We start from the raw sequence: 25,373 nt of genomic DNA, 5'->3' as shown, positions 1-25,373 counted from the left end.
TTATTCTAGTGTGTCCTCAGCTATGGTATACCTACTGCTGGTAGGATGTGCAACAGTTTCAGATGGTGCATGAGAAACCCTTTTTAAATTTATTTAATAGTTAGGTCAGGCATTACTATATTTAACATGTGTTAGAAATAAAACCTAATTAACCCATGAAGCTCATGATTCACAAATACAAAATCGCTTAGAACAGTGATTCTCGGTACTGACCACTGGAATCACACAGCAAGTTTAAAATGGAAAAAAAAAAACAACAACACTGGTTCCCACCTGGATCATTTAATTAGAATCACTGACTGGGGCCCCATCCTAGGTATTTTATAAAAGCTTGCCCAGCTGATTCTAAAGAGCAGCTGGATTAGGGACCCTGTACTTAAGCACTTTTCTAAGTGAGCAGCTTTAAATAAGGTACTAAGTGAATAATATCATGGTATATGGATACGGCAAATACCATGAAGGTCCTGTGCGTGCTAAGAACTGAAATGTGGGTGAACTTCTTCTGTCAGCTCCCATTCTATGAGGCAACAGTGATCCTAAAACGAAGAAGAAACAGAGAAATCCAGTAAAAATGATGGGTGTGGTGGAGTGACGGCAGCAAGCCGGTATGGCAGGCAGGTCCGAGGAGCGTACAGCAGACTGGCTGGGGCCACGCGGAGGGAGGGTGGTGCGGCCAGTTAGCACTGGCGCTGGTCGGAGGGCCCATCTCTCCCCAGGATACACCCTCTGACTCTTCCATTTGTGGCTCGAAAATAGGCTTTCTTCTGCCCCTTTGCCTCCTGACACCCCCCACTCACTGACTAGGCCTTAAAACAGGTAAGTGGGAAAAAGGGTGATAAGGAATCCAAAAGAACATGGGTGGACAGTGAGATTACCCTGACTGACTCCTTTCACCCTTTTTTATTCATCATTTCTTCATTCACACAAGCGTTTATTAAACACCTATATACTAAGTCCTTTTGCTTTCAAGTGTGGAGAATTTTCCTCAGCATGTGTTGTCTTTATGATGTGATTAAACAAATCTTCAATTACTTCTCTTTTAGAAAAACTCAGGAATGTGTATGGCTGACTGTTTTCCAGCCTCCACACAGCCAGACTCATGATGGGGGGAAGGCGAGTGGCTCCATGTCAGCAGACTGGAAGCCACAGCATGTTCAGCCACCCCTGCGAATCACAGGAAAGGGGTGAGGGAGCCCGAGAGACCTTTTCTCTCTGAAATGGAGGAAAGAAAACCCATCCTGAGGTTCTGGGAAAAGGTGCCCAAGCCCTTTCCCTCTATTCTCACCTCTGTTAAATGGGGATAATGGTACCTTGTGTTTACATATCTCAGAGAGGCATTACTGGGTCTATTTAAAGGCTCTTCCCATGAAAGCCTGTGTGTAATGATCAAGAACAGCTATGATAAAGAAACCTAAATACAAAAGCAAACCAGCCAGAACAAATTCCCAAGGGAGTTGATGTCTCTGAAAAATTTCAGAAGAAGGGCAGCCTCTCACCTCGGGTACTTCTGGGTCCCAGGCTAGCCTGCAGTTGGGAGAAGTTATCTGGTTTTCAGCCTCCTCCTGGCCAATCACCCAGCTTCTGCCACTGCCTACCTGCTCCCCACAGGCTAAGCAGTTTCCATATGAGGTTCCTCTTTCAGGTTTTTCAGATCTTAACTCAGAAACTCTTTTATCACTGAAGAGAATCTCAAGCAAAACCTTTTACCTCTGAGAGAGAGAGAGAGAGAGAGTTGCAGACACAGGGTGAGACAGCAAGAAAAGAGGCTGCCATATGGGGACCATGTGCATGTTACAGAAGACAGACAATGCGGGGTTCTCTGGGGGTTTTTAAGAGGGTTGAGGATTAGCAGGATTGAGGATTAACATCAGGCTTTGCTGACATTCGTTTGACGAAGTGTGTAGGGCAGATTGAGGAAAGCAGGACACTGAAAGCAAGGTCACCTCTACTCCGTCAGCTCTGGAGGACCATCCCGGTGAGGAAGGCCCCTGGCAGGCCCACTGGAGGGGAGAGGGAGCCTGCAGAGCCGTTACATTCCCGATGTGTAGAACTTGGCAAGACATGTGAGTGTGGTGAGAAAATGGGAGCCGAGTCATGGGGACCACACTACCTGGTAACTGTGATATTGTGAGGTCCGTGGCTTCCTAACAGAGGGACATGGCAGCCGAGAGATGGCACAGGTTGAATTAATGAATGAGATGTGGATCAATACCATTGGAAGAAACCCAGTGATTTTACACTTTTGTGAAACTTGCTTATGCAGTAAATATTCTGGCTATTCATAAACAGCACAACCTATGGAATCTGGAAGGCTCCTAAGGAATAAAAGAAAATGCCCAAATCTGAACATTGATTTTCAAATGAGTAATCTGTCAAGTTAATAATTATGCATAATCATCATCATCATTGATTGATTGATTGATTACTATGGGAACTCTGTATTTTCCATATGCAACACAGAGGTCAGCAGGTGGTTTCCAAGACCTGGTAACGTACATACAAATTTCTCCAGTCCCATGGCCTGTGAAAATCCAAAGCCTGTCCACTTTTCTGTGAACCCCTGGGGGCTTGCATCTCCCCAGCCCTTCCTGCCTCCCGGGTCTGCACCTTCCATGCCCACTGTGCCAACTGGTATGGAGGTCCACTTCCTGCTTGGCAGACATACTGAGCTGCCGTAGGGTCAGTGAAGCCCATGGAAACTGCAGAGTCTTGGGAGTTCCGACTTCTTCTGATCTTGTTCAGCCTCTCCCCCTGGATGACGTTGGCAGCATCCAATTTTGTCTCCCTTGTGCAGAGACCTCACCTGTAAGGGATCGGCAGCACAAAGTGACTTTCATTTGTCCAGGGACTGGCTCTGGAAGGTGGCTCTATCTACAAGGAGGGGGCACTGATTTTCCCACTATACTAGCTGCCTGCATTTAGCCCTCACAACATCCCCCCTTTACCGTAAGGTAGCTGAGGCTCAAGGAGATGGAACTCCAGCCCCAGGGGACAAATGTATGAAGAGGCAGAAAGAAAATTTAAATCCAGGTCTGGCTGACTTTTGAATTAAAATTAACCTGGTCTTTGGAGCGTGGGATAATGATTGTCTACTCCTGTTTACTTTGCCTCTTCAAACCTTCTTAGCTTTCCCGTCAAATCTTTCTATTTCCAGAACAGGCTACATGCTCCTAAAGACCACATATGGGGAATCACAGAGGAAAAGCCCCAGTAATTTAAGAGTTAATTCAGAGAGAATAAGTTAGGATAATTCAAATACCTGAATAATGGAAATACACCTTTATTATTTTTAAGTAACAAAATTTAGATGGGGACATAGGGCCCTTGCCTTTCAAACGTGCAAGTTACACAAAGGAATAGCTAAACTGGCATTGATAGCAAGGCGGAAGATGTGAATTAGCATTGAACTAGCACCTATTTTTATACTTATTACAGATAAGGTTAAAGGTGGCAAAGAGACTAGCCCAGGTCACTCATCTCAAAAGAGCTGGACACAGGGGCCTCACCCTCGTTGTCCTTAACAAACAGGCTGTCCTGCTGCAGAATCACATTTTCAATAGCTGTCCCCACTAGGATGGAAGTAAGTGCCATGGGGAACAAGGAATTTATTCCTCTTATTCCCACCATTATCTCTAGTGCTTAGAACAGTATCTGGAAAATAGTAGGAACTCAATTAATAATTGCTAAATAATAAATGAACTGAAACAAAGTGTCTAAATCAATAGAAGATATAAAAACTTTAAAACCCAATCACGCATTGATGTTTTAACCATCATATTTAACTATAAGAAAAATAGGATGGGTATAACCTGGTTTAAAAACACTTGGTGTAGAATAGTACATATACATTTGTAGTCAGCTGGAAGCTGAGCCGGAACACAACATTAAGCTGTGCTGCTAAAAGACTATTGCCATTTGAGAACACCCTAAAAATAGGACACACCACGTCACATACCACATTTGTTATGTTGCTTACAGTTCTGATCTCCATGCTTTTAAAAGGATGATTGTCTTAGAGATGCTCAGAGGGGGTCAAGAAGATGGTAAGCGAAATGGAAACTTTCTCAGAAAGAAATGGGGATTCTCAACATGGCTAGAAAAGACATATGGCAACTATTTTCTAATATTTGAAGTGTTTCCATGACATAGATATGAGCAATTGCTCCTTTTCTCTAGGAGACTGAGGTAGATTTTTAGCTCAGCATCAGGAGAAAAATATATGTAACACAGGTCTCCAACAATCTCTACAATAGAGTAGATTTGAAAAACTAAGGCCCATTTTATTATAAATTTCCAAATTGATAAGAATAATTACTTAGGAAAAATAACATTAAAGGAATTTTTCTATTATTTAAAGAACCAGACCAAATCAGTGGCCTCAGTCTGGCTGTGTGTTAGAATCAACTGGAAGACTATGGAACACTATTAATTTTTAAGGCTTCATGCCACTGAATCATAATCTGTGGGAGCTGGGATCTGAGAATCTATATCAAGAATCTAAATTTTGTAATCCACTCAGATGATCCTGGTGACCTGCCAAGCTTGGGAATCACTGAACTAGATTACTTTAAAGTTCTCTTTTAAACTCTCTGATTTAAGGATTCTTAGAAGGTTGCAGAATATTTTCTTTAATAAATAATGGAGAATTATTTGTAATCCATAAAATGAATTTGGTCTAAGTGAACACAGGTAGCTGTAAAGGGCCAGCAGACCAGTTGAATAGGTTAAAATCCTTCCTGCAGGTAAGTAATGAAAACTTTCTCATGTATCATGGAAAGGAAAGCTTTATCTGGCCTGTTTCCCAATTATTAAAGTTCCAAATCACTGAAATATAAATGAGTGAGACTTTACCGTACTCAGAACACCAGTACGATGAAAAATTTGTTTACACCAGGAGGTTTTAGGTTATTCTTCAATCATTCATCCCCGGAACCAAAGTACATCTGCGCATGAACACACACATGCCCAGGCGCGCACCCACAGGACACATGGTAAATGTCGGGCAACTACCAAGATGGAACAAAGCAGACCTTTGAATGCCATCACCTTTTTTAACCTTATACTTTCTATGTGAGAATCTAGGAACTCTTGTCAGAGGCATCCAGTAGTAGTATTAATCACAACACACTAAGCTCTTTGTTTAAATTTCTCTGATTCTGTATCTTTTAAATGTATTACTTTGGTCTAGGTGTTGCTAAGATGAGGAGTGAAAAGGAGTATTTTTTAAAAATATTAACAGATTCGAAGAGAACATATTAATTTTGACTAAATTGGCTCCTACGTGAAGAACTTCCAGGAAGTATACTGTGCATCCATATGAAGGAACTCTAATTATTGCAATAGGGCCACATTTGTAGATTTTGCCTAACCTAAAATTCAACCTAGAAGGCTCTGCTGGAATTATTTAGAAAAGAATCACTGAAACCTCCTTCAGCGAGTTAATTCAGATTCTCCTAATTTCACTTTCCTGGCTCACAAAGTGTCTTCTCTTCATGGTGTTTTCAAATTTAAGTTCACAGATGTCAAATAAACAGCATGATAATCAGAGGTTTCAGTGTCCAAAACACATTCATTATTATCACTGTGGACATCGTCACTATTATAATTGCACATTCTAAAAAGAATGGAAGCTTTTCCACAGAAATTAATCACGTGTATTACTTTTTAGGAATAATTGAACAGTTGACATTGCATTTATATCAAAATAAAATATGTGATGGTTTTTCCTCATTTGTTTTATTCTTAAGAAATGAGAAGTGTAATTTCTATTCATATTTTTATATGAAAATTTCACAGTTTTATGTAAGGCCCAAATGTATATTTTCTTATAACAAGGCTCAAAAGATAGCCAATATAATTAAAGTGAAATTTTCTAAGAACATGTAATTATAGTTAACAACTGGGTAGTGCAGTCCTCTTAACTAGCTCGTATTTATATACATGAATTTAACAAGAATCTCAGTGAGAAATATTACTTTTCTTTTTTAACTATTTAATCGGGTTAAAATAAAGCCCACACTGTGTTGTCAATACCTAAAGATTAATTAATAATAATTTACCTTAGAGTTTACATAGAGCTTTAATAAAGCAGGTCAGACATTATTATCCTATTAGAGATGAGAAAACATAGGCTCCGAGAAGCCAACTAATTTATTAAAAACTAACTGCTGAACAGCATAATTAACCTTAGAATCCAGGTCATCTGGGTCTCAATCAAAAGTTAAGGTAAAATAAAAAATTTTTTTTAAGGTTTGAATTAAAAAAGATGGTGGGCCTGGTAGAGCGAGAACTCTGCCCTCTGTTTGACAAAGGGAACTTTCTGGTCTCTCAGTAAAAAGGACATGTACTTACCATGTGAGGCTGTTTGAGCGTCTGGAGAAAATGGGGAGGAAGCCACTCGTTGGTTGTTACTCTCTGTTCTCCTGCGCTGTGCTACTTATCGCACACTATCTATTCCACTCTTGGTTTCTGTGTGATTCACCTTCACAAAGTAGAGTTTTATACTTGATTTAGAATTCACACTGGGTCGGCAAGTTGAGTAACACAAGCTTTAGAAACAAAAAAACTCCATGTACCATGCCGTGACCAGCAGAACGAGTGACAGGATACACAGCGATGGGAGAGGTCGGGAACAAGTCTTGGCCCACAGGGAGGCAATGCAAGCTCAAAGCACCGCGTGTCCGTGGAAAGCGCCGCCCGTGAGGGTGGGTTGGACTGGAATTCCCTGTGGCTCCTTGTGATTCCTGCGTCCCCCTGCATCCGAAGTTTATCTTAGTCCATGAAGTCTTTCATTGCCACCCTGCTGGCTGGCCCCCGGAGCCCTGTGTCTGCTGGAGGGTGGAAGGCGTTGTCGTTTGCCGGCTGTTGGGTGGCTTATGGTTGGTAGGTAGCCACACGGCAACGACTGGCTCCTCGGGCAGAGAGGACAAAGAGTCCAGAGCCTTTCCCCATCTGCAGAGGTGGCCCATCTAAATGAGTCTGAAAGTCACCGGTGGGGTTGGTAGGAAGCTAGTCTCACCAGTTACTGAAACAACCTTGCAGACACAGTCGAGCCCCGCTTTCATCGCCCTTTGTCATCCCTGAAATGCACTTTGAAAGCAGTGCCCTTGCATAGTAAACCAGAGATTCAGGTGTAGCGGTTCAGCCATACCACCACCCCAGTGGGTCCTTCCCCCACATCCAACCAGCAGGGATCCATCTGCATGCCCCCACCTGTGGTCTGGCAACAGGCAGCTGTGTTGTGGCACGCAAGATGCTGACGTCCAGTTGCACTAGCCCATCTACCCATAACTGACAGTGATCTGAAAGTAATATTTGCTCTCATCTTAACTTCTCTCATACAGCTGATTATTCAGAAGAAAACTACAGTAAGAAAACAAATTAGTCCTGTAACTAATAAACCTAGGAGAGTACATGGCATGTCAGTTATGTATGTATCATTTCAAAACAGAAGAGACATTATTTACTGCCTTGACCCCTCAGCACCTATCACTGAAACCCTCAAGCATGGGCTCTTGGCTGTTGTGTTCTGTTTTTGTTCCCAACTACTGCTCTGTAAGGCATGGGGCACTTTAAATCCAGAGAAACTGTGTTCTGTGTGTGTGGCTAAATGAACATTGCCAGCTGACAGTACATTTGGCTTTTTTCTCTCAGTACAGCTCCCCCTATCCTGGAGGCCCTAATGGGAGTTTCTCTAGAAGGTGTTTTCCTACTGAGGCATACACAATGCATTCGATGGCACCAGAGTGGCATTAAAGGAATTCTCTGTCCCCTTCTTTCACATGAAAGTGTCATTAACTGTATTCAGTCAACTCTCCAAATGTTAGGTTCTTAACCAGCAGCAGTGCTTGCCCGCCAGGGCACACCTGAGTCAGAACGGTGGGCTGAACATGTTAGTCATAGGCTGGGAGCCACACTGTGGGTTGTGGTCATATTTAGAAGGAACCTTTTGTATTTATTGACTTTTTCCTTCAATCATGGTTGTTCCATTTCTTCCACCACCACCTTCAGTGTTTCAGGTAAATGAGAAGTTCAATTATATGTAAAGTGACCGTTAAATCACAGGCCCTCCCCACTCGAGTGGCCGGTGTGCTCAACGCATCCATGTTGCTGAGGCCTGCACACCATCGGGCGTGCCAGCCGGGGTGCATCTCTCAGCTTTACTGCCTAGGCAATGCGGCAGGCCTCTTCTCAGGAGCTGCCAAGCTGCCTGGGAGTCACAGTCACGCTTAGTGGCAGCGAATTGCCAGCTCTTGATGGGCGGGTAGTCACTCTGTTCCATGGCTGCCCCCTGGGGGAGAAGGTAGGAAAACAGAGGAAGGGAATTAGAGTTAACTTGGCACAGCTGAGCAGGCCCACGCCGCTGGATCGCTGGCACGCACTGGCAGGACTCCACTCGGGGGAGGCTCACAAGTGCCTCACAGTCTCATTTTTACCAGTTGGAGCTGCTGGGTCCCCGGTGGCTCCCGGGAGGAATAGGGGCGGGGGTGAGGGGTGGGGGCTGGAGGAAGATGACGGCAGGTACCTCAGCTGAAGTTAACAGACAAAAGGTTGCGCTGGTACCGGTTAACCCACCCCAATTATCCCTGTGCTACTAATTGTACCAAATGGGTATGTGAAGTTCCCTGGGTGATTAAAAAGTTGGCTCACAAACTCTCTGCATAACCTTAATTTCTTCAAGGTTCTTTGAGTGGAGAATGGCTTATAATAATGATTTTGACTAATACGATTTTTGACATGCAACTTTAATGCTTAACCTTAGTACAACTCCAGAGCATTTCATGTGTACTCAGCTGTAAAGAGTGATGATTTAAAGGGATAATATAAGAAAAAGGTCATTCTAGAATGAACCTCTAACAAATTGCATAAAGGGAGCTTATTATTCCATGAGTATGGGGATATGCTGCTCTTCTGATCATTTTTCTGCTTGGCTCAAAAAAAATTGTTGAGACATGAATGGGAGAAGAAACAGGACAAAGTGAAATAGAAATCTGCAAGCAAGGAACATTCTTTTGATGGTTATGATTTCGTTGCCACTAAAAAGACTCTAGAATAATGCGGCTTTTCATCTCCTCTTTTGTTTTGGGTGAAGAATTCGCTCTAACAAGAAAATGCTGTTATTGGTCGGGGGATTGCCTCCAGGGCCGGACCGGCTCCCCAGCAATCTGGTTCAGTACTATGACGATGAGAAGAAGACGTGGAAAATACTCACAAGTGAGTACCTCCTTTCCTTATCCACCTGCCTACTCATTTCAGGTCAGAGCTGTCGTGATGAATTCAAACACATGGCTAATCAGCTTAGACATGTTATTGATTTGTTACCGTTGGAGATCTGGTTATGTACCACAGGGGATTTAGAGTAAAAGGCTAAATAAATTAACTCTGCAGAGGTGGCCAGTCTGGTAGTCGAATGAGACTCAGTTAAAGCTGGCCTCAGGTCTCCGCCCGAGTTTGTGCTGTTGTGTATGCTGAGTGAGGGGAAAGGTGTCCGAAAATTCTTGAGCTGGCTTTTTTTTGCTTGTTGAAAAGTGAAAGGTTGGTTAACAGCACTAGCAAATTTTCTCACATCACAAACAGTTGTTTAGTTCATCGTCTTTGCAACTAACATTCCTTTAGCTTTTTAGGCACTTTTGCTCATTACGCTTCAGTCTGTGGAACTTGGTCTTAGAGAAACGTCGCCCTCTATTGCTCCACAGTTTGGATGGACAGATGGGTGGCCTGTCCCCACTGCATTAAATTGTGCTTGCAGACTTTCACCCAGGCTTTCCCGCCTCCCCTCCTTAAAGGGTGATTGTATTTTACAGCAAACCCCTTGCCCTGGGCACTGAGATTTGGAACTTATTGTTATATTGGTTATGATTGCCAATCTGATGCAGTCATGGAATCAAAAATCATCATTTCCTGAGTGCAGCAGGCCATGTGCACCAGTCCCCTCCTGGGCACAGTGGCTGCACTGGTCAATAAAACTAAATTTTAACTGTCAAAATTGCCCTGAGCTGGATAGATAAAATAATAAATGAGCGATTTTGATCCATAAATCAAAGCCATACATTTAAAACTGACAAAAGTGCAAGTTAGAGGTCTCTGATTCCATGTGTCCTATAAGCAGTTATCTATTTTATCAAATAAAAAAAAATCACTTCCTTTCCTCTTCCTGAAAGCCCTTTAAAATAACAGAAAAAGGACAACAGTTTGCACATACGAGCCGAGGAGCACAGAAATGTGAGGTGGTGCTTGAAATAACACACCTGGAGCGGCTCACTATGCGGGTGGCGAGGTTGCCCAGGGACGCGGCGTGCAGGCAGGAAGCCGTGGGGGAGTAGCCATGAGATTAAGGTGCAGGAAGAGGGGAAATCTGCTAGAGATGCCATAAAATGGTCTTCATTCTCTTTTTGACCAAAACACCGTTGTTAGTGGTTTGAACATCTGAATGTGCCACCAAGCTGAATTTTAAAGATTTGTCAGAAGCTCAAGCTAAAGTGAAACCAAAGAATCAGTTTTCTGACCCTTGATCAGTGGAGAAAACCTCCACAGGATGAGACAGAGATACCGGGAGGAAGAGAGAGAGGAGAGAAAGATAAAAGGCTCTTGGGGAGAGATGACAAAAACAGAGGCAAAGCACAGGGGGTAGGCCAGGATGTGGGAGCTGTTCACCCAGAGACGAGCTGGGGGGTGCCCAGCCTGCTCCTAGTTTGAAGCCCTTCGTTAAAGGCAAAAAGGTTAATTAAATCGTTGTTCAACACCTAAATCCTATGTTCATTCTAAACTGGCTCAGAGACAGGGCGCTCACCCAATCTGTTGTCCAAGCCAGGGCGCTGTGTAGAGCATGAAACGGGAACACATTAACCACGCAGGGACAACCGGGCTGGGCCCAACCGCGCGGCCACCTCACTCAGGGGCATCATGCTGCCCGACCGACGTGTACACAGATGGATTCAGCATGGCAGCACGAACCTGCATCACTCAGGCCTCCGCACATCATAGACACGTGCTCAGCCGTGGTGTCTTCATCTTGCCAGCACCACGGGGGGGATTTTTAAGAAAATCTTGTGTAAAAATCATCCAGCACATAGCATCCACTCAACCAGTGGCAGGTGCTAGGTGTTATTGTTAGGCTCCTGCGAGATCCGCACACGGGCCGTGGGGGTCTCAGGCAATGCGACTTTCCATGCACAGGCACACAGATCCCACCACAATGATACAGCATTTCGACCCACTGCTCTGGAGCAGTGAGCCATTTCTCATAGTTTTCATATGCTGTTAGTACAGGCTAAGAAGTAAAGGTAAATAGGCATCTGTTGACCCCATTCACCAGATGTAAAATTGAAGGAAATAAAAACATTAACATACAGAGAAGTGCTTTTAATGGGAACATAGTCAAGGATCTTGAACCTTTTTTCCTACACTCAGGCATGCTTATAACTTTGAAATAAATGTCTACTCTACTTATACTCTTCTTTCCACTGGGACTTGTACTTTAAAAAAAATTGGGTTTATTACCTGCTGGGCTGTGACAGCATGGCCTCAAGTGAGGGCATATTTTTCAGGTTTGCTGGAGAAATGTAGATAGCTTATCTGGATGATTGCCACTGTTTGGTTTGTGTTTTTTAATTAAGGCATCTTATCTGGCTACAGAATAAATAAGTCAGGCAACTGATAGACTTGCACACTGTTTGGGCCACCTTCAGTAAATGAAGAAATGTTTCTCAGTGCCCTAAGAAAGGTCCAGGGTCTCCCCAAATCACACAGACCATTAGGGATTTGCAGAGCCTCCCAGCACTATCGCTTTAACTTGGCGGGGAGGTCAGGGCAACAACTAACATGGGGAGGGGGCTGCTGGGGGGATGGGGGTGTCTGCTTATTTGTTTGATGACTGTCCCCATGCAGACCGACCGTCAAGGGAGCTGACCAGCAGAATCCTAAAGCTAGAGCCTCTGAGTCTTAGAACCTTTTGCCCACTTGGCTTGAGCAAACATTTCCCAGCCCGTCCCACCCACAGGCTCCTTCTAGAAAGATGTCATTCCATATTTACTGGGACCAGGTCACGTACACATGTTATATAGCAAAGAAGAAAGAAGAGGAGCGTCAGTCATTTTTTTTATTACGTTACTTATATTCTAGAAGCACTGCTGAAGGGATATGAAAATAATAATAAGCTGAGTGGACTGGAGGTACGTGGAGATGAAAATTGGGGGCTACATAACATAAAGCAATTCAGCAGTGTGGTGTACCCCAAACTCCAAAGAGAACAATTATTCTCCAGAAAAGACTGGTTTGGTAACATGTTAGCATGGACTACATTTTTTATCCTCCTCTTTAGAAAGATCATTTAACATAGTATAATATAATTAATGTTAATAGGGACAGAGCTCCCCCATCTCATCAGAAAACTATTGAGAAATATTGTGTAAAAATGGCTGTAAGGTCCTTTTGTAACTGTGAAGTGTTGAATAATACCTGTTGTTCTCTTGGCTGCCGGTAGTAAGAGGGAGGGAGACATGCACTTGCATTTATTTCCAGGCTATGCTATGCTTTTCTTTGCTCACCCCCGCACACAGTCTCCCATTTCATTCTAGCCTCTGAGAAAGCAGTACAGGAGACGTGAGTCCCGAAATGGCCAATGCCTCCTGCCCTTGGCAGGCCCCAGATCCCTGGCACGAAAATCAAACACGAACCCATCACTGCCGTGTACTTTTTGTAACCTGTTTCTTACATGTCAAAGTTTTTGGGAAGCTCACATGTGGAAGCAGCTTGCATTCCTCCCAGAGAATCAGCACTGAGGGGCCACCTGTTCCCATTATTCCCCACTAACAGGTTCTTCGCTGGTGGGTCAGTGTGTTGCCCAGGGTCTGATGGTTTTTTTCCTGCATTTCAGAGAACAGATCCTACCTGACAGGTGCTTTTTACTGCTTTCTGTGAGCAAGGACAGGACAAAGGATTTCAAAATACAGATTGATCCTTCCCTGTGCCCAAGATGACTTCCCTGCAGTGACGTTAGAACGAGAAGAGCCAAGTGAGAAAGGCCCGCTCCTTCTCTCGGCCTCTCCCAGCTCCCTTTGTCAGATGGACGGGAAGTGCCTGTCCTTCCCCTTCCTCGCAGCTGATTTGCAGCTGTCAGAGTCACTCTGTCTTCCTCATGCCAGGGCAGGGGTCTGGGGCCTAGGAAACCAGGGGAGCTGCTGTGCGGAGGTTCCCGGGGCATCTCCGCTGGTCCGCGGGGGACGTTCACCTCTCCCCACCCATGCAGGAGCTGGGACTGGGTGCCATCAGTGTCTTTGAAGAGTCACAAAGGTCAGAGACTGCTGGACAATTTTTAAAACATATACTTTCCATAAATATTGATGGAAAAGTACTGAGAAAACAAATGTTATGTAAGACATTGAACTTCAGTTCCAAAAATAAGGACAGGATTGATCCCATCCAACATCTGAGCAGCCAGGATTATTCAGGGAACAATGAACCTTCGCACTGACCGGCAGCCGGAGCTCTTTCCCTGACCCTCCTGGCCCCTGGGTTCAGTTCATGTCTGGGTTTTGAGGATTTATGGGGTGGGGGGAGCCAGGTGAGTCAAAAGCTAATAATCACTACTTACGATTGTTTGTTTAGAAAGAAATAATAAGTAAGTTCACTTGAGGGTTTTATGCCTGCAGGTTTCCTTTATTAATATTATCTTTAGAACCAAAACCCACAAATTAATCTGATTTCTAGACAGGCAAATAGAATTTGTAGATTGCATGTATCCCTGCAGGAGAACCTGAGGAAGCCATCAGCTGCCCCCAGAGTGACTCTGACAGTGCCTCAAATGAAATTAGACTTATTTACAGACCTCACACCTTCATGCAGCAAGCAATTATTGAATTCCCACTCTGTGAATAAGATAATCTCTCTTCTCAAGACCCTCAGGAGGCAATGACAGCAGAGTATGCTGAGAGCTGGTCAGGGGAAGCCCAGGGCACCCTGGGAGCTTACAGAGGGGCCCCTGGCCTACACACGGGAGGTTAGGAAAGTTTTGCTAGATAGCCTATGTCACTTTAAACAGCATAATGAGTAGGAATTATCAAAGAGGCAGAGCAGAAGGTGTTTTAGGAAGATGGTCCTGTTCAGGAAATGCCAAAAAAACAAGCAAAAGTGGTGCCTTCTGGAAACTGAAGTGAATTTGTGCATCTATAGGGGGGTCTGCGGGGTTAACCCAGAACCATATCCCACGGAACTGTTAAGATACAATTCAAGGACTTGTTAAGATAGGTTCAGGAGTTAAGCCTTGAGAGCGGAGAGAATGAACCCCTGTCGTTGTTTCCATGACTTTGGACAAAGAAGAAAGAGACAGAATTGTGTTTGGACTTTTTAAATATGTTAGCTTCTAATTTTACCTTCAATGAGCTCAATTCTAATTTGAGATACATGACTGCACATTGCTATATATCTTGAATTATTTGCTACTGTGTATTTATGCACCAGTGCATTAGTGGATTTTTCATAGATTTTTCTTTTAAATATGTGTGGTGGTCACTCCAAATAGTGTATTTCAAGTAAGTTGGGTGCCTAAAAAAACAGTTGACTTTATTTCTGGTTTATACTTCCCTTAAATTTAGCAATTGCTTTTTCTCCAGAGAACAGCATGTGTACAAATAATTCTGATGCCTTCTTTACACACAAGCTGTGGCGCTTGCTCCCAAGCTGGTATGAGGAGGTGTGAGCCATACGGGCTGCTTAAACTTGCTCACTCCTTGTGTCACTCCCAGGCAAGCTGCAGATGGTCTGGTGAACCACTGAGTGTGAGGACTGAAAGATTAAGTGATCTCCTTGCCCAACCCTCTCATTTTACTTGTTATTTTAATTCATTTAACAAATGTGATCGATATCATCTCTGTAGCAGGCATTGTCCTAAATACAGAGAAAGCAGTGCTGAGTCAAAGCGAATATCATCATGCCTTCACCACACTCAGGGTTTGGTGGGGGAAATGGCATTAATAAATTAGCAGAGAGAGCAATATATAATAACAAAATGTGATAGTGCTCTGAAGGGAGGGTGTGGAAGATGTAAGATGCCGTAATGGAGAGATCTGACCTCGCTGGGAGTCAGGAGGATGTCACCGAAGATGTGAGAGGAGATGGCTCCATGTCAGCTGAGAGCTGGTGCTGGGGCCGTGCAGAAAAGGTGCACAGCTGACAAAGAGCGAGAGGGATAAAGACAGGACACGTGGTTAAACCATCAGCAAAGACCAGACCAGGCAGGGGCGTCTGTGGCAGGAACCTGGCTCCTGCTTTGAATGGTGCAAAGAGATGAGGTGTCCTGGGTGGAGTCACTTGGCGGCAGGACGCAGAACGGTACAGTGGCCTCTGTGCACCCATCGGTTGTCACTGCCTTGCCTGCCGACCCATGCGTCTCCCCCACTGGAGCCACTAGTCAGGAATCCAAGCAAATGAACGGGATTTTCTCTGTTCTGTCCTGTTTCACCCATGAAATCTAAATGGGTCCAGTGTGCTGGTCACACACCACAGCCACAGAATAGAGCTCATATAGGTTAACCGAGTAAATATCTTAAACTCCCAGAGGTCAAGAATATAATCTTGGTTTATGGACTAATCTGCAAATTAGGATGTGCAAGAAATAAAATTTTCTTCTAACATTACTGACAAATCATAATTCATGCAAATTTCTTGACATTTAACTCTGAAGCAGTGTTCAAAAATGAAACAGCCCACCACAGAGCAGCATCTTTTGGGACAGGTGGAGCTGACTCGCAGCACGCCCCCTGCATCTGCAGACCACAGAGCTGTGGGCCAGCCACCTCCCTCTGGTCCTTCCCATATACACAGTGAGGGGGACTGTAGTCGCCTCTCCGGGGTAGTGCAAGAATTAAATAAAACAATGCATAAGAAGCCCTCTGCACGGCATCTGGGTGCGGCGGCTCCTCGCGAGGGCCTCATTCTGTTTCGGTCTGCTTCACGTTCTCTTGAACCTTGTCTTCCACTCTTTTCATCAGGGTTTGAGAAAGAAGATGTATCTTTGTTCAGAAGGAAATTTGTGTCTATTTCTAGCGTGAAGTTACATGTATCAGTCAAAATGGGTTAGATTTTGCTGTAGCAACAAACGATGCCAAAATCTCAGGGACTTATACCAACAAAAAGTGTGTTTCCCACTCACACCACATGTCCAGCACAGGCTATCGGAGGGCATCTGTTTGTCGGTCCTGCAGGATCCAGGCATCTGGGCTCCAGCTTGACTTGGGTTCCTACCGTCAATGCAGCAGGGAGAGAATATGCTGTAGCTTCTTGCACTGGCAATTAAAAGGGACACTTGTGATTTCTGCTCCATCACAGGACAACACCTCATTTCAAGGGGGGCAGGGAAGTACCATCTTACCGAGTTTAGGAGGAAGAGAATCTGAGTATCTGGTGAACAACATCTGGTGCCTGACGGGTCTGTCCTACTGGACATCAAACCGTCCATGTGCTCCCCCTCCTCCCTGCCCTGCTCAGAGTGCACCTGCCCTTGCTCAGAAAGTCACCCCAAATCCCGAGTCAGTGTTAATCTCAAGGTAATCGGTAGGCATCCCAGAGTCAGGCTCATATGGGACTCTTCTTGGTCTGGAAACAAACCAAAAAAGCCCAAATTATCGAGTCCCCTCATACATAGTGCACAGTGATGAATTAAGAACAGGCTCAGCACAATAAACACTTGAATTTGGGAGAAGCATAGCAATTTAGCAGTCACACCAAACAGACGTTGTGCAGGGCACCTGTGGGAGCTGCGGCCCTCAGCGAGGGCTCTCCCTGATTCTGCTCATTGTGCTTGTTCTCTATGGCCTGTGGTTCCCTTGTGAGAGATTCTTTTTTGTCCACTGTCTTCCTTGGTTGTATCTGAAGTGAATCTGAGAATATGCTCTTCCTGGGAATACAGGATTTTTATAAGTACCTTTCATGCCTGTCAACAAGTAGGGGACAGTGGTTATTTTAAGTCTCTAATTGTCACAGCCTCTGAGTCCAGGCTGGCCGTTTTTGGTCAATCAACTCTCTAGAAAACCTGGCTGTCTTCTTACGTTTCTCTGGCCAGTGACCATGTCCACAGTTCTTTTCTGTTGTACTTTTTAGATTCTTTTCCTTTGTTTTCTTTTTTCTGTCATACACACACACACACACACACACACACACACACTCTCTCTCTCTCTCTCTCTATATATATATATATATATATTCACATATAAAATTATATAAATTAAATAGCTGCAAAAGCCACATCTTGAACTTTGGTCAGTAAGCTGAGTTTCAATTTGCCTTTTCTTTGCTCAGAATTCTCATGTGTGCATGATACACAGCATCTCTTACCAGATGTGATTGAAAAGCGTGGCTTCATCCAGTGCTGCCCACTCTTGGACTTCTGGACTCTATTTCCTTTCAATCCTGCTCATAAATGGACCATTTTTTTGGTGAGGTCGTCTCTTTTTTGTAGCTCTTGCCAAGTGCAGCCAAGCCCAACCTTCTGTTCTCTGGCTCACCCTTCGGAGGTGGAACATCATTAAATAACCAAGTCACTGTCCAAGCAAGAACAAAACAGTTTTACCAAGTGGTTTTCCCTGCTGTAACGTGCATCTCCAGCTGTCCACCCACAGTCTCAGTTTCCTTGCCGTGAACCACTGGGATCTTTGGGCTACCGCCTGCCTCAGTCAGGCTAGGCTAGGGAGGGCGCCTGTAGGAGCTGACAGTGGGGGATGATGACAATCCCCCAACCTTGGTTGCCTGTGGATGTAAAGATTCCTTTCTTTCATGTCACGTGTCTATGGTAGGTTGACTGGCATCTCAGCTGTTCCACAGCTTCCCATTCCAGGACTCAGGTTTTTGTGGACATACCACAGCTGGCATGTCATTGTCCCCACAGCAAGGGAGAGGACAATTTCTCACCGACTCTTTCAGCTTTGGCCCTGAATTAACATGTCTTATTGGCAAAAACAACCACTTAGCACACCTGACTTCAAAACAGGTGAAGTGTGGTCCCCAAGTTCTCAGAAGGGTTATCAAAATATTTAATCCCCCTAATGATTACCTTTAAACTCCACAAACATTTGGTTCACCTTCCTTGTCACATGCAAAATATTCTCTCTCCTCCTGTGAACAGTTATTAGAAGGCACAGCAGCAGCAGGCATCTTCCTGCCTCTTCCTGAATCAGGGGGACACTGTCAGAACTGATATTTATTCACAGATATTAAATGCCTGTATATTGAAGGAAATGTTTAAAATACATTACAAATATTATAATGCATCTGGGATGGACTTTTTCAACTTTTGATTCCCTTCACATAGCTTAAATATGTCTGAGTTTATGTAATTTTCACTTTTTCCATGGTTTATTGTATATAATATTACACATCTTTATTATAGTTATGCAAATAGTATATAGATAGAAATTGTGTAGATACACACAATTCCCATAGAACAGAATGGTTTTTATCACTTAAAGATACCTCCTTAAAAAAAGAATTGAAATAACTTTGAAAGTTGCCACAGCAAAAAAAGATAATTGAGGTGAGTGATTATTATATGCAAATATCTCCATCAAAATAAAGGAGTAATTAAGGCAAATTGCAAATAACTGAACTGTTTCTTTTCAGATCCACAAGATGACTCTACAATGGAGTCAGGAACCAAATTATATTTCATGACTAGCTGGCCAGATAGAAATTTTGATTTCACATATCACACACAAAATAACTCCATTACCAAGGAATGACCACAGCTTTGTATTTATTAATTATATTGCTTTTGATGGAGCAAACAGTGTGCTTCAGAGAAGACTCCTCGGGAGCCCAGCTACCTTTAGCCAGCATTAGAGATGGTTTTGTGATTGGGACTCGCCGAGCAGACACTTTCTTACCTCTGTGTCTGGATATCAAGGCAATCTACTGCTTCTTACAGTGTGTGCTCATTATTAATCCTACTGGCATGCCTTGTTTGGTCATTAAGTCTTAATTTCTTAAAAAAAAAAATTAAGATTGAATTCCAGGTATTTAGCGAGAACAATAATCATTGTGAGTTTCAAAGAGCAAAATCTTCCCATTTTTACATCGACAGCAGAGGACTTTCAGAAAGCAGCCCTGCTAAAGCAGTGAGGTACCACTTTCACTTTCATTATATGTTTTTAATCAGAGCGTGACTTCACACCAGACAGAGTGGTGCTTCATGCACGGGTTCACTTGTTTTTGCTAAAATCTTTTGACATGATTAATTTTACTTTAATGCTCTTGTCTTGTTGTAATGGTGAGGATGATGGGTATAAACCAAGCAAAAATACATGCTTTTCTATTATAATGCCTCTGAGCATTAAAAATGTCTTAGATGAAAAGAAAAAAAAATCACAGGAGACTGGTCCACTGGAATTAAATTTCTTGCTACCTGAACACAGAGTACATGGGATTTTAAAAAATGATTCAGTCATTGTTTTTAGTTTTATTTTTGGGATTTTTTACAGCAATTTATTCATCTGTATGATTAGATCTGAAGAGGTGGAAAGAGGTTGTAGCTCACAGACTTCTTGACCTCGTTTGTGGCTTTGCCATTTGCCCTTTGGTTTATACTCCTCTGTAGTATTAAGGAACCACAGTATTGACCAGATCAAGGCAAAGCCACCCCTGCTTTCCCATATGCAGCCTGGCACCAGCTGTGGGCCGGCTTCGGGCTACACCCACTGAGGCCTGAAAGAACGGAGTACAGGATCCCTTGTCCAAGTCCCAGGGAGCAGCATACGGATGCTCTCAGAGGGGAACAGCAGCCCATTCAGCAAGTGAGGCCTGCCTTGTGGGCAGCTTCCTAGAATCGGCTCCTTTTTTCCTTAATAAATGATGGAGCTGTTTACCCATCTGGTATTACAAGAGTATGACACCTTCTTTTTCTCTACACAAACTATTTGCTTGATATACTTGCCTCCTAAATACATCCCATTACAATAAAAATATCTTCAAGCACTTCCCAATAGAACTTGAGGCAGCAATGGAAATGTCCCGGATGTGCAGGGCCCAGTCCGGCAGCTGCTGGCCACAGGTGCTCTTGAGCACTTCACCTGTAGCTAATACGAGACAAACCGAATTTCTAATGCATTTAATTTATAAATTTACATTTAAATGACCCCCTGGGACAAGTGGCTTCTGTAGCAACGTCACAGAAAGCTGTGTGGTGTGTCCGTGTCTGCTTAGGGGAGCTGTCTGCCATCCCAGTCCGAGTGGGCCCCAACCTGTTCCCCTCCACTCAAAAAAAAATAAGGATACCATGACATAGCTAAATTCAAAGAGCAAAGGACCTCATGTGAGCCCTCGTTGAATGCTGAGATGCCCCTTTTGGTTTCTCAGCCTCTCCTTCCATAAATCATTTTTTAATATAGGTTCCCTGGAGTGTCCATTTCCCAAGACTACCGAAGTGCCAAGCTCTGGGAGGCTTAAAAACTTACTATCTCACTGTCCTCACCGCCAGAGGCCCCTGTCACAGGGTCAGCAGGGCCGTGTTGCCCCCCTGGGCTCCCGGGGCCAGGGCCACTTTGTCCTCCCCAGAGGCCCCTAGATGTCCTCAGCATTCCAGGGTTAGCAGCGTCTTCGTTCCAGGCTCTGCGGGGTCCTCATGCAACCTTCTCCCCTGTGTCGCTGCTCCGCACTCCACGTCGGCATCTTCTTCCTCTTTCTCTTCTGACGACCTCTGTCAGAGGCTCAGGGCCACCCTAATCCAGTGCAACCTCATCGTGACTTGATTACATCCACAAAGACCCTCTTTCCAAATAAGTCCACATTCCCAGGTCCTGGGGGAAAGGGTTTGAACATGCTTCTCTGGGGGACACAATTCAACTCACTCCACCTAGCAAATGACACACCTAAGGAAAAAATAAAACAAAAGGCTGTTAGACACTTACTGTGTGCAAGGCACACAACCTAGGCACTTGTTTTGCATTTATTCATTTAATTCTTACAAGAACCTCTGTGACATTAGGCGCTGTGATTGCTTCTTCTACTTCAGATGGAAAAATGGAGGCACAGAGACATTAAATTATTTGCTCAAGGTCACACAGATGGTAAATGGCAGAACCAAATGTGCACCCAAATAGAGCTCCAGAGCCCGTGCCCTCCTCTGCTTCTCATTGCTGCAGAGATCACAGAAGGCATACTGCAAAAAGAGGCAGAGGTGACACAAGGCCGGCCAGGCCCTATAAATGTTTATGCAGAATAAAATGGAATATTCTCTGCATGAGAGAAGATATCAGTACCCTCAGTATGCCTGTTTATCTACTGAAACTTCTACCATCCCCTTTGTTAGAATTGAAGATTGAGGAAGAATGTGGTATTGGGTCATTTCTAGGTGGAAGTTATTTTAGGCTGAGGTGACCTTCCCTTCCTGGGGTCGAGGACCCTGGCCGCTGTTTTCTTTGTGTCCCTCCTCACTTGCAAATATCATACCAGTGAGGTCTGTGCTCCAAGATGTGATTTTCTCAAGAGGGAAAAGCCGCGCCTCGATACTATCTGCTGCCTGTTTCATCTCGTGCTGATGACGCCAACGCCCCCCTCAGTCTGCAGTGTGTTGATGAATCCCAGCTCTTTGTGTCCTGTTCACTCATGAATTTGTTTGAAGTGTTTCATTACTGTGATCATTAACTCTACCAAGTATCAGGGGCCGCTCTTGTGTACATGAACATTTCCCAGGATTAAATCACTGCTTCCGCTCTGGAGCTTTCATTTTTTAAAAAATGATAATGCTCCCCTTTTTGTCTTTATTTTTGTCAAAAACCCAAGTCATTTTCCCCACCTGAGTGATAATCAAAAGATACATGGGCAGGTGAATTAAGGAGAAGTGTAATGGTTACTTGCTTTCAGTCGTATTATCGCATTTGCAAGGTTTGATATCCTATATTGTGTTTGCCACAAATACTAAATAGGTTTCCCAATCTAATTCAGAAAACCATCCACAATGGTTCTCATCATTTATATGGGTTGCTCATGTCCAGCTCATTTGCTGATCTCATCACTGGGGTTTCATCCTGCTGGCCTTGGCCCTGAACTGGTAGCCTGACTAGACCGGCCACAAGAAGAAACCAATGGGTGGCACCTCAGGGCTTCACTGGACGGAATAACCTTTCCTAACCTTTGGAAAATTTTTAAGTGTCCCATCCTCTGTTTTTAAGAAAAGAGAACAAACGTAAAAAACTTACCTTTTTAAGAGCAGCTTTTGTTCCTCTTACAAAGTGAAGTTTAGTCATTTACAAAAATGACGCCATTGCCTGGCTCTGCTGTGGTCTGAGGAAAGCCGAGTGTGCATTCATCCCCTTACAGCTCAGTGGGCTTCACACAGAGGGAGTTCTTCCCCCAAGCCCCAGGCTGCACCCCAACAGCCCCATATAAGCATCTGTGACCACTGATAATGGAAGCCCATGAAAGAGAGGATGGTGCAGTGCAAGTCTGGTAACACTACGGAAAATAGCAGGACGTTTATTCTGCCCGGAGTGGGTTGGCAGCACCGCCTCACACATTGCTCTCTGGAGCAGAGCTGCTGGGGGCAGGGAGAGCACAGGGCAGTACCTTCTGAGTCTTCAGGGTGTCACTTGTTGGCATGTATAATATGCACTTGACAGAATGCAAACATATGAATATAAACATATTTCCCAGAATAAATAATTTCCATGCCAACTGTTCTTTTTGAGAAAAATATGTTAGTGGCAGTTGTCTGCCCAAGGGCTAGCAAACTTTCTCTCAAGTGCCAGACAGCTAATACTTTGGACTCTGCAGCCTTAAGGTCTACACCACAACTACCCAGCTGTGCTGCTGTAGTATGGAAGTGGCCATAGATGTCAGTGAATAAGTGTGGCTGGGTTCCAATAAAACTTTTTCTATAAAAATAGGTGGAAGGCTGGATTTGATGCTGTAGTTTGCCAACCCTTGCACTGTGATCTGAGGGTGTATCTACTTTATTCACAAGTCATGCCACTTGGTTGTAAAACACTACTTATCATGATAATCATAAGTAACAGCAGACTAAGCCTTTTACATGTATTAGTTCATTTAATCCTCTCAAAAATCCTATGATGCAAAATCTACTGTTACTCCATTTTATAGGCAAGGAACCAAGACATTTAGAGGCAAGTACCAAAAGTGGCTCAGAACCCAGGGGTCCTCCTGGAGGTCATACTGCTGGTGCAGAAGCAACGTCAGCCTTTTAAAGACATGTCCAGCCCTGATGTGTGTTCAGTTAGATTTTTCTGCTCATGTTCATTCTATCCTTGAGCTTGCTGATACCTGCTAGGTAAACCGGGCCCCCTGCAGTCCACATGATCAAGAGAATCAAGAGATAAAAGGACAAGGAAAGGGAGTTTTGATTTTAGCAACACAAAAATGGTGATAAGCATTTTAACTGAGCATTTATTATGTGCTTATTATATGCTATATAATATTATTATATTGTGTTTAACACATAACATACATCTTACTTAGTGTTCACAAGATCCCATCTGAAGCAAGATGTAACTACACTGGTCATTTTAAAAATGAAGGCTAGGAACTCAGGATTTGAACTAAACAACTCTTTCAGAATTACAGTCAGTAAACACAGGAGTTAATATTCCAAGGTGTGAACCCAAAGCTGGCTGCCTAAGCCCCAGGTGACACCGTCTGCCCTGAGCTGCTGTCTCTCCACCTCATGGCCTGAGGCTCACAAAGATGGAGAACTTTCAAGAGCAAGACAGTGTACCATGCGCCTTACATGAATAGCCTCACCAAATACTCAGAGTAGCCATGTGAGGTCGAGATCATTACTATCCCGATTTCACTGATGAGCAAACCAAGAGCAAAGGGTGTGTCCAGGGTAGTTCTTGGTAGGGCCAGATTGAGAGCCCATGTGCTCAGGCTCAGCATCTCCCTCTAAACTCAACACGGCCCTGCTTTTCTCTTGTCTCAAGTTAAATATTGGACACCCACCGAGGTCTCTCTAGGATAATGGAACTCTACATGTTTCTTTACTGGATAAATCTCACCCTCATAGCTCCCTAGATAATGCCCCTAGCTAGTCCTCATGACTGGAAAGCACTTTCAAGTCTATCATTTTCTGGGTCCCCTCTAATAATCCTGTGAGATAAACAGGTCAGGAATCATTATCACTGTCTGACATGTGAGGAAACTAAAGCTCAGAGTGGTTAAGTGACTTGTCAAGGTCATGCAATAATTGATGAATTTGTGACTCAAACCCATGGCTTCTGACCTAATTTAGAGCAGTGTTCTTTCTATTAATCCATGTTCTCTGAAACCTTATTAGAAGTTCTTTGACCTGTAACTGACATTATTTGATCTCCTTCTAACATGATATTTTTTTCCCAACTGGATTATTTAGAAAAGTATATGTCAGAAGCATTTAATTCACTTGAGCCATTTTGAATGGAAATAATTAATTCCTTGTTTGCAAATAATGCAGACGTGAGAATTTAGAAGGTGCCGTAATAAAGCTGGAGTATTTCTGGTGAGTAAGACTGGATTCCAACAGGAAACAGATGACGTTTCAAGGCAGCTACTTGCAGAGACGCGGGTGATGGCTGAGAGCACCTCCCCCTTCTCGTCCCCCAGTGTTAGCCCAGGCACGCTGTTACTGCCCCTGGGCTGGAAAGGCCAGGGGGGCATTTGCCAAAAGCAGAACCAGCGAGGGCTATGTTGAGAGACCAGGGGACAGGACCTCCATTTAAACCAGAAAGCAGCACACGCCGACCTAGGGGAAGGAGGCCAGGGGAGGGAATACTCTGACCTTCTCTCCTCCCTCCATTTCCTGAGGACAGAGGCAGCCGGAAGCCAGAAGAAAGGGGGTCCCTCAACGTGGCCAGTGCCAATGGCACCCAGCAGTGAGCGGGCCACGGGGCTGGAGAGGGTCTTCGCAGGGGCAACCAGAATGCACCAAGCTTCCCTACTCACGGGGCTACCTCTCGCTGGAGACCCAGCTCCACACCTGCAAATGCCAAAGCACAGGACCCATTTTCAGTTCTTGGGGTTGTTACATCCAGTTTGGCTTGACCAAAGCTCCTCAAAACCTGAGAGCTGGCTTACGTTTTCTCCTGGGTCTCACTGGCCTTCTACTAAGTAAACAAACTGGATTGGAGGCAGGGGCATAACACAACCAAGCCTGCCCACCAGTGACAGGTCAGGTCTGTGACCAATATTACCCCGGGTCCATCCCCAATGTCACCTCGGGGCCCTCCCCAATGTCACCCCAGGTCTGTCCCCAATGTCACCCCAAGGCCCTCCCCAGTGTCACCTGGGGCCCTCCTCAATGTCACCCCAGGTCTGTCCTCAATGTCACCCCAGGGCCCTCCCAGTGTCACCCTGAGTCCCTCCCCAATGTCACCCCAGGTCCCACCCCAGTGTTACCC

The 25,373-nt window shown here is 44.3% G+C and overlaps 1 protein-coding gene across 2 annotated transcripts in view; it reads left to right on the top strand.

Annotated features, from left to right (window-relative positions):
* Positions 1-25,373, top strand: part of KLHL14 (kelch like family member 14) — a 185,959-nt gene that overhangs the window by 18,798 nt on the left and 141,788 nt on the right. For both annotated transcript variants that reach the window (XM_037004747.2, XM_073212730.1), the window contains exon 3: positions 9,092-9,213. In XM_037004747.2, coding sequence (XP_036860642.2) covers positions 9,092-9,213 — 122 coding nt within the window. The remainder of the gene's footprint in view (positions 1-9,091; positions 9,214-25,373) is intronic.

Source organism: Manis javanica, chromosome 9 (genome assembly GCF_040802235.1).
Source record: "Manis javanica isolate MJ-LG chromosome 9, MJ_LKY, whole genome shotgun sequence".
Taxonomy (NCBI): domain Eukaryota; kingdom Metazoa; phylum Chordata; class Mammalia; order Pholidota; family Manidae; genus Manis; species Manis javanica.
This window is presented reverse-complemented; position numbering and strand designations above follow the sequence as displayed.